The 16,520-nt window shown below is 54.1% G+C and overlaps 1 protein-coding gene across 1 annotated transcript in view; it reads right to left on the bottom strand.

The window, feature by feature from the left end:
• Positions 1 to 1,496: 1,496 nt before the first annotated feature.
• MOK (MOK protein kinase) overlaps positions 1,497 to 16,520 on the bottom strand; it is a 31,318-nt gene continuing 16,294 nt past the window's right edge. The window contains exons 5-12 of the mRNA XM_006766637.2: positions 8,177 to 8,255; positions 8,001 to 8,049; positions 6,062 to 6,240; positions 5,059 to 5,160; positions 3,963 to 4,136; positions 3,372 to 3,465; positions 2,035 to 2,232; positions 1,497 to 1,954 (exon numbers count right to left, since the gene is read on the bottom strand). Of these exons, the coding sequence (XP_006766700.1) occupies positions 1,874 to 1,954; positions 2,035 to 2,232; positions 3,372 to 3,465; positions 3,963 to 4,136; positions 5,059 to 5,160; positions 6,062 to 6,240; positions 8,001 to 8,049; positions 8,177 to 8,255 (956 nt within the window). The 3' untranslated portion in view covers positions 1,497 to 1,873. The remainder of the gene's footprint in view (positions 1,955 to 2,034; positions 2,233 to 3,371; positions 3,466 to 3,962; positions 4,137 to 5,058; positions 5,161 to 6,061; positions 6,241 to 8,000; positions 8,050 to 8,176; positions 8,256 to 16,520) is intronic.

The following is a 16,520-nucleotide window of genomic DNA, read 5'->3' on the forward strand; positions in this document are numbered from 1 at the left end:
AGCCCTGCTCTCCAGTTTGCGGGAACGTGGACTTGCCTTGTGCACCGATGTTCAAGCCCTGCCGTGGGCCAGGGAGCCACACGGCCCCTTCGTGGAGGCAGGCTTGTGGGGACGTGCCCCTCGGGGCCTGGGGGGCTTCAGAGCTTGTTTATTCCAGAGGCCAAAGGGAACCTAAAGGGCCTTATTTGTTGGACAGCTCTCGTCCTTCTCGGGCCTGGCCTGCCCGGAGCGCCCCAGCCCACTGTCCCCGCCTGGGCGGCGACTGTTCCAGAGTCAGGGCTGGGGGTTTCCGAGAAGCAGTATCCAGAGTTCGCTCTCAGAAAGGTACGCAGAAAACCTTTTCAAATTGGATATACTTAAAGGGGGTACAGTTTTCCTAAACCCAAATACCTGTCAGTCCTTAAATGTGCGCTGACAGCCTCTTTGGGACTCAGTGTGGGCCCGCCCACCTTGCAGGTCCCTCCCTCTTCAGCCCTAGCACCTGCTCACGCCTCTGGCACATCTCCCTGGCCCTTCCTCGCTGGGCCCAGCACCTCCTGTTTGTGGCCTCCTGCCTGTGAAACTGTCCCCGCTCCCACATGACCCAGAACCCCGCCCTTCTGCCCAGGGCCACACGCACCGCCCGCCCTGAAGCCGCTGCGGTCTCCAGTGGGTCTAAAAAGCAGCTCTGTCCAAACCTTCCCGAGTGAATGTCACCCAGCTCTGAGTGTCACTGTGAAGCCTTGAACCGGCCCTCCCTGGGCATCTGCCCCACGTGGCCCCACCTGTGTCCATGCTCATGCCCTTCCTCGGCCCGAGCCTGTAAAATACTGATTCCAACCCGCCCCTCCTGTGGCTGCCACGTCCACCCTCCACAGCCCAGCTGTGCTGTCACTGGTTCTGCTTCATCAGCTGTGAGGTGGTGGCCACAGGGGAGCTCAGAGGGGTGTCAGATCTGTCTTAAAAGAGGGAACAGGAAGATGAAAAATGAGCTCGAGAAATTTGATTTAAATGTGAGTTGGAGAAGATGAGAAGAAGGAACACTCAATGATTAGGTTACAATGAACAAAACGGGGGCTCCACAGGGTCTTTGCTCTGCCGGCGGCCGGGCCCACACCCTGCTCTCCAGCGCCACGGCGTCTGCAGCACCCCCTCCACAGGAACAGGTTCTTCGGTGCCCAGCTTGTTGTTGGCGCCCTAGACACTAAGCTCAGTGCTCCCAACCAAACCATCAGGAAGCGGCGTTCTCTCTCATGGGAGCCAGCTGGGCCTCAGGAGCTCAGACGCTGTGGCCACGGGGAAGCCTGCCCACGTGCCCAGCACCACCGCGCCAGCTGCGGCTCCCTGGGCGGCACCAGGGCACTGGGCACAGCCCTGGGCTTCCTCTCGCGGCTTCCCCAGTGAAACAAGATCAAGCCGCACCCAAGTCTTCCCAAGATCAATCCCCCATCTGTTCACAAAAGCTAAAACAAGGACTGGGTGGTGACACATTCAGCGCAAATGGTATCACAAGGAAATACTGTGACGAGGGCTATTCTTTAATGAAAGTCACGTATCCTCACGCAGTCACGTGCTACATGCTCTTGGCGATGTGCTGGAAGCCCACGCAGAGCCCGCGGGGAAGCCAAGCCTAAATAACAAATATAAACTCTAACTTCAGATTGGAGTCATATAAAAATACAAAAGATTTCCTTCCTGTCCCGAAGTCTTGGCTACAAAAGTGAAATGGCACCTTCGAGGGAGGTGGTTTACGCGTGTATTAGAGCGGAACATACAGCTCGGCGCCTTCAGGATGCGAGCAGCGGGGCTGTGGCGCTGGCGTGCGGGCTGCGCTCTGACCGGGGCTCGGAGGCCTGAGCCGCACCGACGCTCCGAGGCGAGCTGGACGCGCCGCTCAGTATCCCCCGCCTTTCCTTTCTATCGTGGGCAGGTGGTACTGCTTCAGGTTAGGCTTGAGCTCCTTCTGTGCATCTGTCTGGAGAGAAAATGACAGACGTTCAGTGGAGGCCAGGACGGCGGCGGCAGCAGCGCTGAGGGGAGCTAGTAAGGCGCTACCTTCTGGTTTGCGCCCCCACACTTCAGGGGTCTCAGCACCGGCACCTTCCCGCTCGCTCCAGGTCTGAACACCGAGTGCAGCGCGGGGCTGGAGTACGAGAGCTTGGTGGCCCCGGACAGCTTCAGCTGCGGCAGCTCCATCAGGTAGGCCGGGCCCTGTCTCCGGGGCCGGCTCTCCTCCTGCTTCAGGGGCTGTTTCTTGAAACAAAACACAGGTCAGCTGAGCACATGGGTGGTGTCTCCACAGAAGTCAGAGAAACAGAAGGCTCTTTGGTGCCACTTCTGCCTAAAGAACTTCTTGACCATGAGATGCGACTAGACAACAGGTGACCTGACCACCCCAAAGTGAGGTGGCCCCACACCCAGAGGCAAGGGGTCCGCACCTCAGGCTGGTGCGTGTGGGTCTGAGCCCTGGTGCAGCCCCGGGGCTGGCTGGCCCGCACTGGGGCTGAGCCAAGGCCGTAGGGGTGCCCACTGCCGGCTCCCCAGGTCAGCCAAACCTGCTGCCTCCTGCTTTTGTGCGGCTGGGAACTCAGAATGGCTTTCACCTCTTTCGTAGTTGACAATGCTTTCGTGGCATGTGAAAATTACATGGAATTCAAATTTCAACATCCACAGTTTTATGGGAACACAGCCCCACCATTCCTTTAAGCATCGTCCATGCGGGCAGCTGTGACGAGACCTTATGGTTGCAAAGCCTACAGCGCTTGCTCTGTGGCCTCACAGACACGTGTGGGCTGGGCAGACTGGGAGGTGGGACGGGACACCCAGAGTCTGGAAAGCAGCCTGGCTGCAGGTGCACATGCGTCCCCACCCCAGCTCATAGTGACACACAGTGAAAGCAGGGACAAGTGGACATGACGCTGAATGACTGGCAGGACTGGGGCTGAGCACACGGCACGTGGAGAGAAGATGAAGGTGCTGCCAAGTGAGGCTGTCGTTTCTAAGCCGCTGTGAGAGACTATCTCTGTGACGGGGTGGACGGGGTGGAGCTCGTCTGGCGCCCGAGGGGCTCATGGCTCTGGCCGAGCAGACGGCATGCTCTGGGTGATCACTGGCAAGCTGGGTCACCTGGGCCCGGTTTGCGCTCTGTGCCCCCCGCTGGGTGGGTCTGAGGGCACAGGGAGTGACCCCTGGGCTGGAGGAACCTCAGCGCCCTCGTCTGGCCTGCTCACAGATGTTGTCCTTGACCCTTAGCTAGAGGGACAGGAAGGGTGGGGCAGCGGAGCCCTCGCAGGGGGGTTCCCCTCAGACACCAGCCACCTGGGGTGTGTAATCTACTGCAAGCCAACCCCCCACCGCACCCCCCACCCCGCTGCTCACTGCTCCCGCCATACCTGCTTGCCGCCCTCCTTGGAAATCTGCCACTTGTTACTGAGCAGTTCCGGTGCCGCTTTTCTGTGGCTGCCCCGAGCCTGCTTCTCCGCGACCCTACAAGGGGGAAGACGGGCGCCCCACTGAGAACCCGCGCACAGCTGCTGTCCCTGTCTCCAGAGGTGCTCGCCACGGCGGTCACCGCTCTACTTTCCATGTAAACTATCTGAGGACTTTTTTCTTTTTTTTCCCCTGCCCCAGGCCCCCATCCCTGCCCCAGCTTTAAGGTTTGGGTCAGATGTCATCTCCATGGTCACACGCAGGAGTGGACAGAGGTGTGGAGTCGGACAGCTCAGAGCATGTACTTCCAGATCAGGTACGCCCACGTGCTCAGACCTTACAGCAGTTCAGCGTTTACAATGGGGCGGGTGGGCTCCCGCAGTCTTAACAGAGCCCTCCCATGCCCTGCCATGGCGCCGCTAACAGCCCCTTCTGGGAGATATTCCAGAAAAGGACAGAGAGAGCTGCCCAGGGACCCCGCTGGGCAGTCCACCGCATCCCCCCACCCCCGTCTCAGCAGCCAGCACCTGCCCCCAGTCATCCAGACCACCCACCTCTGTTCTTGGAAATAGGGGTGTTGCAGGGCCTGGTGGGCAGTGATTCTCTCGTCGGGATCATAGGCCACCATGGCGTGCAGGAGGGAGAGGCATTGCGGGGACAGATTGGCTGTCTGTAGAGGTATTCCTGATCCCTTTTTAAAAGGAAAATCAAAACTCATAGCTCTCGACCTGTATTAAAAGCCCAATGATAATAAATGATCATGCCATTGTCACGACTCTACAGGGACCTGCACTGGGGGAACAGTCTGTGACTTAAAGGGGCAGAATACACAGGGTCCAAACCCACAGATGGTACCTCCCAAGAGTGGCCCCTCGTGGGAACCGTGGACCTCGGGGGACAATGCCGGGTCAGGTCAATGCGGCCCATCATTCTAACAGATGCGCCTCTCTGGTGCCGACGGCGGGGAGGCTGTGCGTGCAGGGCAAGCGCTATATGGGAACCTCTGTCCTTTCCCCTCAGCTGTGCTGTGACCCGCAAACTGCTCTCAGGTCTCAGACTTAAAGAAAGGTGGTGGTGGTGAAACCTGTTACGCTGTAAATGGAGAAAAGTACTCTTCGTCAGAGACTGACGTCACGTTTCCAGCTGAGAAGAAGGGAGTAAAGTTTAAAAAAGAAGAAGAATCCCAAACAGTTGTCGCCTCGCCTTCCCAGGTCTTGCAGCTGCTGGGCGCTGCCACCCACAGCCCACGGGGCCTCCCTGGGAGCCCACCCCCCGCTGGGCTTCATCTTTGACCAGCACACAATCCTAACGGTCGGGTGTCCGTGTGGGGCAGTGCTGGAGCGGCTGCTCCACGTCCTCCCCGCACGGAGCCGGTGCCGGGGAACCTCGCTCACCCAAAGGCCTCCACGTGCTGTGCAGGAGTGTAAATATTCAGCGACAGAACCTCACTGCCAGGCCTCGGCAAGACGGGAGGACTGTTGTGTGATGCTGGAGGGAGACCATCCCTCTCGGACCCCCACGGGGCCCCAAGGACTGAGGGCTGCACCGGCAACAGAGGGCAGCCTGGCCCCACCCTCAGTCACCTCCGTGCTGCCAGCCCTGGCAGGGGGACAAGGCCACACGGGGCTCTTGGGAGCACGGGGCACTTACTGTTTGAACTTGGTGAGGGTCTTCGCAGCAGGTGTGCCCATGATGTCATGGATTTTTGAGATCTGGTCCAGCTCATTGGCTCCAGGGAAGAGGGGCTGCAGACTGGAAGAAGGTGACAGGGGCTGTGGTTAGGACAGTCCTCTTCATCCTGGCCGTTCCCCACCCCGGAGTCCTGTAACGTCCTCCCAAATTAATTCATGGCATTGAATTAGCACCAGAGAACACGTGGTCTGCTGGCACTTTCAGCGTCAGTGAAATCGCAACTCAGTTTTCAAAAACTAACAATTATTAATATGAATGATCTAGAACGGTGTGAACACATGCCTGCATTCATGAAGCCGTCAGCTGAGCAGGTGGGAGCAGACCTGGGTCCCTGCCTATGCTGGGCTCTCCGTCTGATGCATCACCCAGACATTAAATGCACCCCGGTCCTTAACAACGCACTGTGAGCCTGGGGGTGCCCACCCTCTGCGAGGGCTGCTTCCCCCCATACCCGCCTCACCTCCTCCCTTCTTCCCAGGCCACGCCGCCCCCAGTGGTGAAGCCCGAAGGCGGGGCATGGGGCTGGAGGATGGTGAGGACTGGGACGCTGCCAGGTGGCCAGAGAATCCTGCTGGATACACCTGCACCTCCAGGGCAGGGCCGGGCCATGCTCACCCCCACCCACCCCCACACCCTGTCCCCTGCCGGCGGGCCCCACAGGTGGCAGTAAGCACGTTCCCACTCGGTTCCTAGCTTGGTGATCGATCATTTCACTGATGAAGCTGAAAGCAGAGGCCCAGGCTGGGCTGTGCGTGTTCTGTTCCCCATCACCAGCAAGGAAGGAAAAGTGTTGACAAAACACATTCTGTTAAGTTCAAAGCAGTCACAGCCTCAGGATGACTGAGGAATCGTGCTGTGAAGGAAGGGCCTGGCGTGAGGCCTGCCGTGTGGCCGCGTCAGCACGTGTACACAGACGTGCACTGGCCCGAGCGGCCTGTGGACACGAGCCGCGCGGCTCTACCTGGTGATCTCGTAGAAGACACAGCCCGCGCTCCACAGGTCCATCTTGTGGCTGTAGAAGCCGTCGGTGAGGAGGCACTCGGGGGCCCGGTACCAGCGGGTGGAGATGTATTCTGTGTACGGCTGCTTAGAATAGACACTCCGGCAGGACCCGAAGTCCCCTAATTTCAGGACATCCTGCTGCAGGGGGAGAAAAGAGGGGACAAACGACGTCTCATGGAGTCGCCGTTGTAATATAAGCCATCTCAAATGTTTACGCACTAACGGGAAAACGACTAGCATCTAACCTGGCTTGTAAAATACCCTAAGCCTGCCCCTGACAGGTGAGGAAGTGGTGCTTCTATTCAGGGGAACATGTTTCACAACCGTTTCCCAATGTCTGCAGGTCCTGGGAAAAGCTAAGTCCCAGGGTGAGTCTACGAGCGAGTCGCACACCACAGTCAGGAGCCCCAGCGCCACTCGGGCAAGTCAGACAGACCAGGGAGACGGGTTTCGGGATATTCCTTCCATTTTCTTCACCCCTCACGTTCAGGTGACAAAATACATGCTGCCAATGACTGCAGCCTCGGGCATGCCCAGGTTGCGGGCTCGATCCCCCGTGGGAGGCATGCAGGAGGCAGCCGATCAATGATTTTCTCTCATCATTGAGGTTTCTATATCTCTCTTCCTCTCCCTTCCTTTCTGAAATCAATAAAAAGATATTTAAAAAATAAAATAACCGTGATTTGACTGTGAAGGGCTCTAATGGAAAAAATAGACAACATACAAGTTCAGGTGGGAAATGTCGGCAGAGAGATGGAAGCTCTAAGAACAAATCACAAGGAAACACTAGAAATTTAATAAAATTAGCCGAAATAAAAAATGTCTGTGCTGGGCTCACCGAAAGACCAAACACAGCCAGGGAGAGACTCAGGGAGCTGGGGGACAGGCCAACAGAAACAACCCAAATTGAAGGCAGAGAAAAAAGAACGGAAAAACAGAAAAGAACACCTAACAACTGTGGGACGATTTCAAAGTGAAATAAGCCAGACCAAAAAAGAATACATGCTACCTAACTCCATTTCTAGAACATTCTAGAAAACACACACTAATTCTTTAACAACAGAAAGTCCGTCACTCTGCCAGGGGACGGGGCAGGAGGACACTGTGGGGGTGATGGGCTTGTCCATCAACTGGATTTGTGAGGATGGTGTAGCAGTGATGGCGAACCTATGACACGCGTGTCAGAGGTGACACGCGAACTCATTTTTTTGGTTGATTTTTCTTTGTTAAGTGGCATTTAAATATATAAAATAAATATCAAAAATATAAGTGTTTGTTTTACTATGGTTGCAAATATCAAAAAATTTCTCTATGTGACACGGCTCCAGAGTTAAGTTAGGGTTTTTCAAAATGCTGACATGCCGAGCTCAAAAGGTTCGCCATCACTGGTTTAGAGGCTTTGGAGGGAAACAGACCTGCCCGAATCCTGATTCTCCCACTTTTCTATTTCGAGTATTTGCAGTGATCATGGGAATGAAGTTTGTTTTTGTACATAGTCTGAGGAGAGTACCTACAATTATTTCCTTCCAGATGTACGGCTCTATTGATGACATTTATTAAATAAACCACTTTTCCAAGCTGCATGAGGAGAAAAATCCTATTGCAAGCCTGGTCTCCAGTTACTGGGACTAAAAGCATCAGTGAAAAATCTTACATTCTAGCCCTGGCCAGTGTGGCTCATGGACAGAGCATCAGCCTGGGGACTGAAGGGTCCCGGGTTCAATTCTGGTCAAGGGCACATGCCCGGGTTGCTGGCTCAATGATTCTCTCTCATTATTGATGTTTCTCTCTCTCTCTCCCTCTCCCTTCTTCTCTGAAATCAATAAAAATATATATATTTTAAAAGTTTTACATTCTACCTTTATTCTGATATCAACGTTTTGTATAAAAGCCCTTACCTTTATTAATATATTTTCTGGTTTTACATCTCTGTGAAATATTCCATTTCTGCATTCAATATAAAAGGAAGGATAGAATTAATTGTACCTCATTCATTCACATGCCTTTACATTGCATTCCTAATGACTGTTAATACACCCCATTACCCTGGAGCTGCCGCGTCTCCGGAGCGTACCTGTGCATATGATCGAGGGCCCTGCATAGCTGGTACATATAGTGCACAACTTTTTTTTCTGATAATGGATGTCTTCTCCCTGTACAATCAAGGAAACAACCAAATATGGTTACTAATGGTCCTGGGACTCTTTTTTGAAATAAAAAGCAGAATTTGTTTTTACTTAATAGTATGTGAAAACCGAACTTCCTATGAGAAATGACCTGGAGCCGTTTTACAGGAAACACAGAGTGTACCTACACTCTGTACCTTTTTCAGAATTCCACCCATGGGGATGAGCTCACAGGAATCCGGGTGCTCGCGTTCCAACCGTGGCAGGAACTGCGTCAGGTGAGAATCATAAACCTTCCTCCAGGACCCTCCTTCCAACTGCTGTCGGGGGGCCAGCAGGAGTCACCGGTAAACCCTAAACTCGGAGTTTCCCTGGGACCCTGCTGGATGCAGCTTTCCACTTCAAAGGGGCGAGATCACAGGCTGACAGAAGTGCAGCTGTTTCAGTCCAGGGAGACCTTTCTGGCCCTGCGTTCTCCACTGCCTGCAGTCCCAGTGGAGGAGCCCTCTTCAGGGACCCCCTCCCTTTCCTCCTGGGGACCCCATCCACACGCAGCCCTGGCGCCTCCCCTCCCTGGAGAATCCCTGCCGGATGGAGCGAAGCTACTGATGGACGGAGACGGGCGCCTTGTCTGTTTCAGCTATCCTGACCAGGTGAGCTTTTCCAAGTTAATGTTTACTACTTTTCTCATCAAGAGTCTAAAGAATGTCAGGTACGGCTCTAGTAATGTGAACACAATGCTAAACTACGGCTTTGCTGTCAGGCCTCACTGAGGAAATGTGTTTGCCAGTGCAGCCTGCACTGTGACAGGCCAATCACACTCCCCCTTCCCACAGGGGGCCCAGTCCCCAGGCCTGTGCCTGGCTTTGCGGGCCAGTCTTAAAGGTGCACACTGGGTCCACCATGACACAGCCAAATGGCCCAGAGGCCGTGTCCCACGGCACCACGCGGTGCTTTGCACAGGAGGGCCTTGCATCATGGCCCCTGTTCTGCGAGTGGTTAGCGGTCTGGACTGGCAGAGGGTAGCAGGTGAGACGTTCGACTCAGCGAGGAGCCTGAGCTGTGACCGGCACCACTCTCAGCAACCATGGCCACACTCATGGACGGGGTCCTCCCAGTTCCGCTCCTTGAAGCTGCTCATCTTAGGCAGGTGCTGTATCACTTCTTTGAAATTCCACTTCCTCGCCTCTAAAGTGGAGTTGGATCCACTGTTAACTGTCAAATAATAACAGCTGTCGATGTTTGTTGAAGGCAGTGAGTCAGGCACTGCTCTTAGCTCTTAGCACATGTTTTATTGGACTCTCACAGCAGCCCTCAGAGTTGGAACTGGTCACCCCCATTAAAGCGTCTGACGGACCTCTCGTCACCCCGGGCACGGGCAGGGCGCTTGCTCTGGCCAGTGTGCTGCTCCGCCGTGTGGGAGGTCTGTGCTGCGGCAACAGTGCCAGACCGCTCCCCCAAGGCACCAGCATTGAAACCCCGAGAAGGTGTCACTGGCTTGGAAGAGAATTCCGGGGACAAAATAGTGACGCCGCTCACACTCTGAACGCAGACTGACATTAAGGAAGGCAAAGCCACCATCGCTCTGCTTCTCGGGAAGTGTGAGGAGCCCCGGACAGGCCAACCTCACCCGACTTTCCTGTGTACACCTGCACACAGGGACACGGGAACCACCTAATAGACCCCAAAGGGCTCTCTTCTAACCTCGATAAAACTCCCATCGCTGCCCTGACCGGTTTGGCTCAGTGGATAGAGCATCGGCCTGCGGACTGCAGGGTCCCAGGTTCAATTCCAGTCAAGGGCATGTGCCTTGGATGCGGGCACATCCCCAGTGGGGAGTGTGCAGGAGGCAGCTGATGGATGTTTCTCTCTCCTCGATGTTTCTAACTCTCTATCCCTCTCCCTTCCTCTCTGTAAAACAAAACAAAACAAAACAACAAAAAACTCTGATCGCTAAGCGATGAGAATGCTACGTGTCAGAGCTGAATTGGCACGGTTTTTCTCTCTTGGTTCATTAAAAACAGCGGAGTTCATCGTACAACCAGCGGGTCAGATTTGATTAAATAGAAACACACAACCGAACTAGTCTGACACAGTCACACCAGGCAGAACAGTTAGCGGCTGCGTGGTAACCAGCGCACGGCCTGAGCTGCCCATGGAAATGAACTGTAGCTACGGTCACGGTTACAGCAAGCTGGTTTTACCTTTCCCCACCTGGTTCATTCCCCAGCAATGTGGATTTATTTCAGAATGCCCGCCCCACCCACAGCCTCTAAAGATATAACCCTAAGATGACCCAGGCCAGCCCACTGGGCCTGCTACAGCCCAGGCTCCACAAGGCGGCCCGTGACTGGGATTTCCACACAGGCCCGTCTGCTGACAATGGAGGGTCTCAGGGTCTGGGGGGCCATGTCTGCCAAGAGAGGAGGAGGAGACCATGTGGCCTGGGGACTGCATGGCTTCGGCAACCAGAGTTTAGCTGGTCCCACCTCCCTGGATGGAGCCTGACAGCTTTCTGCACGAGACCTGGGGTTTTACAACACACTCCTTCCTCTGCAGGTGAACGAGCAGAACGGCGTGACTTCTTCCAGTGGGAACAGTCTAACCATGACCCTCAATGTCCAAACATCATCTGCCGGGAGCCAGTCCATCCTTGCTGTTTCAAGGGACCTGGCGTATATGGCATACTGTTCTTAATATGTTTGCTCACCTTCTTGATGCTATGTGTTTTAACCAAGGTCACTTCTCCGAGAAAGGTTGTTTCCCCAGGTAGGGATTTTCCCCTGAAGTAAGGGAGGGAATAAAACCTCTTAACTAAGTGCCAGGCAGGTAATTAATCACTTTAACTACGAACAATCATGCTTAAGCTATATAATCTTTACTCCCTGGAATGGAGATAAGAAACGCCCTAACCTTTGGAATAGAGATTGATAGGATTGGAATCAACTGGTATAAATACAGATGGAACAAGACAACAGGACTCAGAACTTAGATGAAGAACCTAAACACAGAACCTAGAGACGGAACATGGCAAAAGATCCTGGACAGAACTTGGCGACTGAACATGGCAGGAGAATCTGGAGAGAACCTGGCTGAAGAAACAAGAGACAACCTGGCTACAGAACCTGGATAGAACATGGCAAGAGAACCTGACTAGAACCTGGTGACAGAGCCTGACTGGAGAACCTGGAGAACCTGGCTGGAGAACCTAGCAAGAGAACATGGACACAGAACCTGGCTGGAGATCATAACCAGAACTTGGCTGGAGATCCTGGCAAGGCTGCTGATCAACTGAACGCTCTCTCCGTGTCATTTCTTCTTCACCAACTCCGTCCAAACCTTTGGGGACTCCTGGACCTGCTGGGGTTGGATCCCAGCAATCATCCAGGTGTATGATGGACATCTGGGGACACCAATGACAGAGCCGCCAGGACCCCACTTCCTGGAGGCCAGAGAGCTAACACTCCAGCGCAGTCGGACACCCAGTGGAGCAGCAGGTCTGTGTCAGGCAAGCAGGGGACCCACCAGAGCACGGGCGGAGGTGAAGGAGCCAGGGCGAGGGGCGAGGGGCGAGGGCACAACTAACCAGCCATTCAGAGGGAGTCACTGACAGTTAAACAGGAGGCAGGATCACATGCAGTGCAGGCAAAGAGCAGGTGCCTCTCTGATCAGGTGAGCACCGTGCCTCCCTCCTCCGGATGTTCCAGAACAGCCTTTCCCACCACGGAGGGCACCCGAATGAACAGACCAGGTTCCCGCCAAGTCTCCATTCACCCTGTCACTCACTCACTGATGGGAGCTCCCCGAAAATTCCTCCCAAGTGCCCCCTCCTCACCCCTCTCCCCCTGGCACACCCCACAGACCCATTCCATCCACCGTCTAGCACGCCAGACTAGAAAGCCAAATGACATGCCTCCTGTGGGGCTCCAGATGTGGTCTGACCCACTCGTGAAAGACCCTTAGGCCCCGGCCACGGGCTGAGGAGAGGAGGGGAAGGAAGAGGCCCTGAGGGTGCGGATCGTGGGGATCGTGGGGAGGCAGCTCCGGACCCTGCAGCAGGGGCTGGGGCCTCGGGCAGCCCAGGGCAATCGCTTGGGAAGCTACTTCCCAGAGGCTCACCCTGGAGGCTGTTGCTTCAGCCGCTTCCCCCGCCACCCCCCACACCCACGCCCCTCCCCACAATTCTGTCAGCTCCGTCCCACATAATAAAACCCTTCGGTTAAACTAGCAGGAACGCACGCTATTGTCTGCAACGAAAGGGGATGACCCTACATCTATGTATGGTCCCTTTCTTCTCTACACGGCAGCCCGACAAGCCCCTACTCGGTGCTCCTGGGGGCACAGCCGCACACTGATGCACCTCGGGTCTTCCCAGTCGGAGCGGGGATGACGGAAAGGAGCAGCCCTGCTTGGAAGCTGTGGCAGCCGTTCAGTATTGGGTGACATCCCAGCACCGGGCCGTTTCCTGGTAATTACGCATTTACAAACGGTCTGGTCCACAACAGACAGTAAAAAACAAACCTGGCTTTCTGCCATAGCTTTAGAAACACTGGTCTAAACACCAATCAAAGTACACCATCCCCCTGGTTTAAACATGGTTTTCTTCTTCTTCTTAAAAAAACTGATTTCAGAGGGAGGAAGGGAGAGGGAGAAACAGAGGGATACATCATTGATGAGAGAGAATCATCCATCGGCTGCCTCCTGCACGCCCCCTACTGGGGATGGAGCCCAAAACCTGGGCATGTGCGCTGACTGGGAATCAAACTGTGACCTCCTTCCAGTGGGAACAGTCTAACTATGACCCTCAATCAGCAGCCAAGCCTAGCTCCTGCTTTAACCCCCACTGAATGATCTAACCCCCAGCCCGGTGACCCTGCAAACCTCATTTCCTACAACCCTCCTCCTCTGGTGGGGCCACAGTGGCCTCTCACCTCACGGTGGCCTCAGGGCTTTTGCACCAGCTGTGCCGCTGCGGCCTGTTTCATTCTCACACCACGGGCCCTGTCTGGAGTTCCGGGTCACTTCTTCACTGATTTGCTGTCTCTCTCTCATCAGATGTGAGCTCCATGGCGGAGGGAGCTGTGTCTGTCGTGCTCCCCTGGGTCTCCACCTTGAGAACAGCCCATGGCCTGTCACGGTGAACGAGACGCTCCCCTGCATCTGCCTAATGGTACCACTTTCCGGGTGAGCCTGGTCGGCTCGGGCCCACGGTCACCTCTGCCTCATCTGACATCTACTGGAGGAAGAGAAAACGACCCCAAGCAAGTCACTCCCTCATGATTTTGCCTTCATACAGTTTATCTCTACGGTGGACTGTACTCTCTGCATTAAAAATGCATCTTCTTTGCTGCCTTTCTAGCTTTGCTGGCCCCCGACACTGCTGTGCACAATGCAGACAGCTCTGCAAAGGCTGCAGGGACATTCTCTCGGTTCATTGACTGGTCCCGGTATTTAATGGTGCTGCTCAATATTCTCATCGTCCAAGGGAGTAAGTGAAATGAATTCTGATCCTACTAGAAAAAGCTTTAGTGATTGATTTGACTTTCAGTAAGTCAGTGTCATAGCAAGAGCAAACAATGACTAAGTGTCCAGTCAGTTGCGGCACTGAGCTAGGGCCAGGAATAGGAAGGCCAGGGTGGCGGAGGGCATCACGGTTGAAGTTTCTGAGTCAGGCTTGACTTTAAGTTCTGGCTCTGTTACTTATGAACAACTTAACTTGGGGTTACTACTTACTCCTCCAGGTCTCCCTTTCCTCCCCTGTAAACTGGGGATGATGATAAAAGTGCCAACCACAGCGGGCTGCCAAGAGGCAGGGTGTGGGGTGATTAAGAACACTCACTAGGGCCGAAACCGGTTTGGCTCAGTGGATAGAGCGTCGACCTGCGGACTGAAAGGTCCCAGGTTCGATCCCGGTCAAGGGCATGTACCTGGGTTGCGGGCACATCCCCAGTGGGGGATGTGCAGGAGGCAGCTGATCGATGTTTCTCTCTCATCGATGTTTCTAACTCTCTATCCCTCTCCCTTCCTCTCTGTAAAAAATCAATAAAATATATTTAAAAAAAAAAAAAAGAACACTCACTCGGGAGCCAGCCTAGGTTCAGACCCCAGGTCTCCCGCTTCCTAGGTGCAGAGCCTTGCAGAGGTTACCCATCTCTCTGTGCCTCAACTTCTTCATCTTTAAAATGGGGATAAGGACAGCATGTGCCTGATAGGGCTGTTGTGAGGGTAACATGAGTTAATTCTTCTAAGGTGCTAAGAACAGTGCCTGGCATGTGGCTAGCATTCATGAACTAGTAGCTACTACCAGTCACCGCATTTCATCAGTGATCTAAGGGAGACCTTTTGTGTTCAGTTTAACAACTCTGAAGTCAGCACTCGGTGTCTGACCATCGCCGCTGGCCGCTTTCCCAGGTTCTGACCCCCTGACACAGGCCGGCCTGTGGATGACACCGTGTTTGTGTAGCGGGTCACCCACAACTGCACAGCCTGTTCCAGTCTCTCCCTGGAGGCAGAGACTGGAAGAAATGGGTGCAATGTCCCCAACGATACAGTTCCCCTACTACTGAGAGTTACACACTTATTTCCGAACAAAGCTTTCTCAAATCACCCTCTGACCTTGAGTTCGGAACTATCCACTGTAGGAAGCAACACTCAGAATTCTAACGTGAGCACTTGTCTCACCCGGAGAACTGTCCCTGAGCCAAGGAGGCGGTTAGGTAGGGTCGCCCAGAGTAAAAGCTGGGCTTCCTGGCACCAACATTACTGTAGGGAGCTGGCGAGGCTGAGTGTTGATTCTCGGCTGCAGGTGCGCCAGCCTGCACGCTCTGAGTTACACACACAGAGGATGGAGGGAAGGGCCCGCGCAGGCAGCAGGTTAGGAAACGTAATCACAGGTAACACCTCATTTACCTGGCCCATGCGGGGCACGTGAGATTGCCAGGTAAACGAGTTTACATCTTGAATGTCAACTCTTCTCCACTGCAGTCATTGTAAACGGGACTCTGAGAAGCAGCGGGTTCGCTGTCCTGCCTTCCCCTGTGCGCGGTGGAGCGGTGGCCGCCGCCACCCACCGTGTGGCCTGCCTTTTCTAACTGTCCTGCGGAATCTGGAGACTCGCAGCTGTTTGCCCAGATGGCTCTCAACCTCTGCTGTTTTCAGACACACGTGTAAGCTCTATATTCTCAGCCGCCCCAGGATGGACTGTCCCCTGTCACTTTCTGCTATCGCTGGTGTGCCAGGTTCTAGAAGCTCCCTCTAAGACAGCAGTTCTCAACCTATGGGTCGCAACCCCTTTGGGGGGTCGAATGACCCTTTCACAGGAGTCGCCTAAGACCATGGGAAAACACATATATAATTACATATTGTTTTTGTGATTAATCACTATGCTTTATGTTCAATTTGTAACAATGAAAATACATCCTGCATATCAGATATTTACATTATGATTCATAACAGTAGCAAAATCACAGTTATGAAGTAGCAACGAAAATAGTTTTATGGTTGGGGGTCACCACAACATGAGGAACTGTATTAAAGGGTCGCGGCATTAGGAAGGTTGAGAACCACTGCTCTAAGAGCTCTATTTTAAATAGGGTTAGACCAAGAAACCAGATCTAACTGTGTTAGAATTGTATTTAAAACAAGATTAAACCTATGAATAAAATACACACGTTTTGTAATGATAAGAAATACCCTAGATTACCAGATAGAAATCTTCTATTTTCCCAAAAAGATCCAAAAGCTTTTGCATCCAAACATTTTACATTGACTTTTATGCATATCGAACAATGTGTCCACATATTTTTAGTCGCATGCGAACTCTACTAACGAGCCATGACGCTTTCCCCACTCTCCCGCTTCATCAAACAACCCTGTGTGCCCTCCCCCAGGCGTGCTCAGCGTGGGAGTCCCCACGGCCGCGCAGCATGACCTGCAGTTCCGCAGACACCCGCTTCCGCCTGGGCTGGGCCGGCCGTTTGAAAGCATCTATGGTGCCGCCGCAAACCTTCCATCCCACGCCAGCAGCAGTCCCTCCCGTGACGTGAGGAGGCTCTTCTCTCCTTTGGCCCATAAGCACGGTGTGACCTGTGAAATGCAGCCCTTCCTCTGGGGCTTCTCAGTGACATTTACAAGGCTCACGTGTCCTGACAGCCAACACAACGGTGAGGTCACAGGCCCGAGACCGTTGTTAAATGTGGGCCAAATGTCGGCCTGCTCCTCTCCATTCCCCTCAGGTGACCTCTGTAAGCCTCCAACGCCAGCCCTGGTCAGCCACCGCTCCCCCCACCCCCC

Source organism: Myotis davidii, unplaced genomic scaffold (assembly GCF_000327345.1).
Source record: "Myotis davidii unplaced genomic scaffold, ASM32734v1 scaffold60, whole genome shotgun sequence".
In the NCBI taxonomy this organism is placed as follows: Eukaryota; Metazoa; Chordata; class Mammalia; order Chiroptera; family Vespertilionidae; genus Myotis; species Myotis davidii.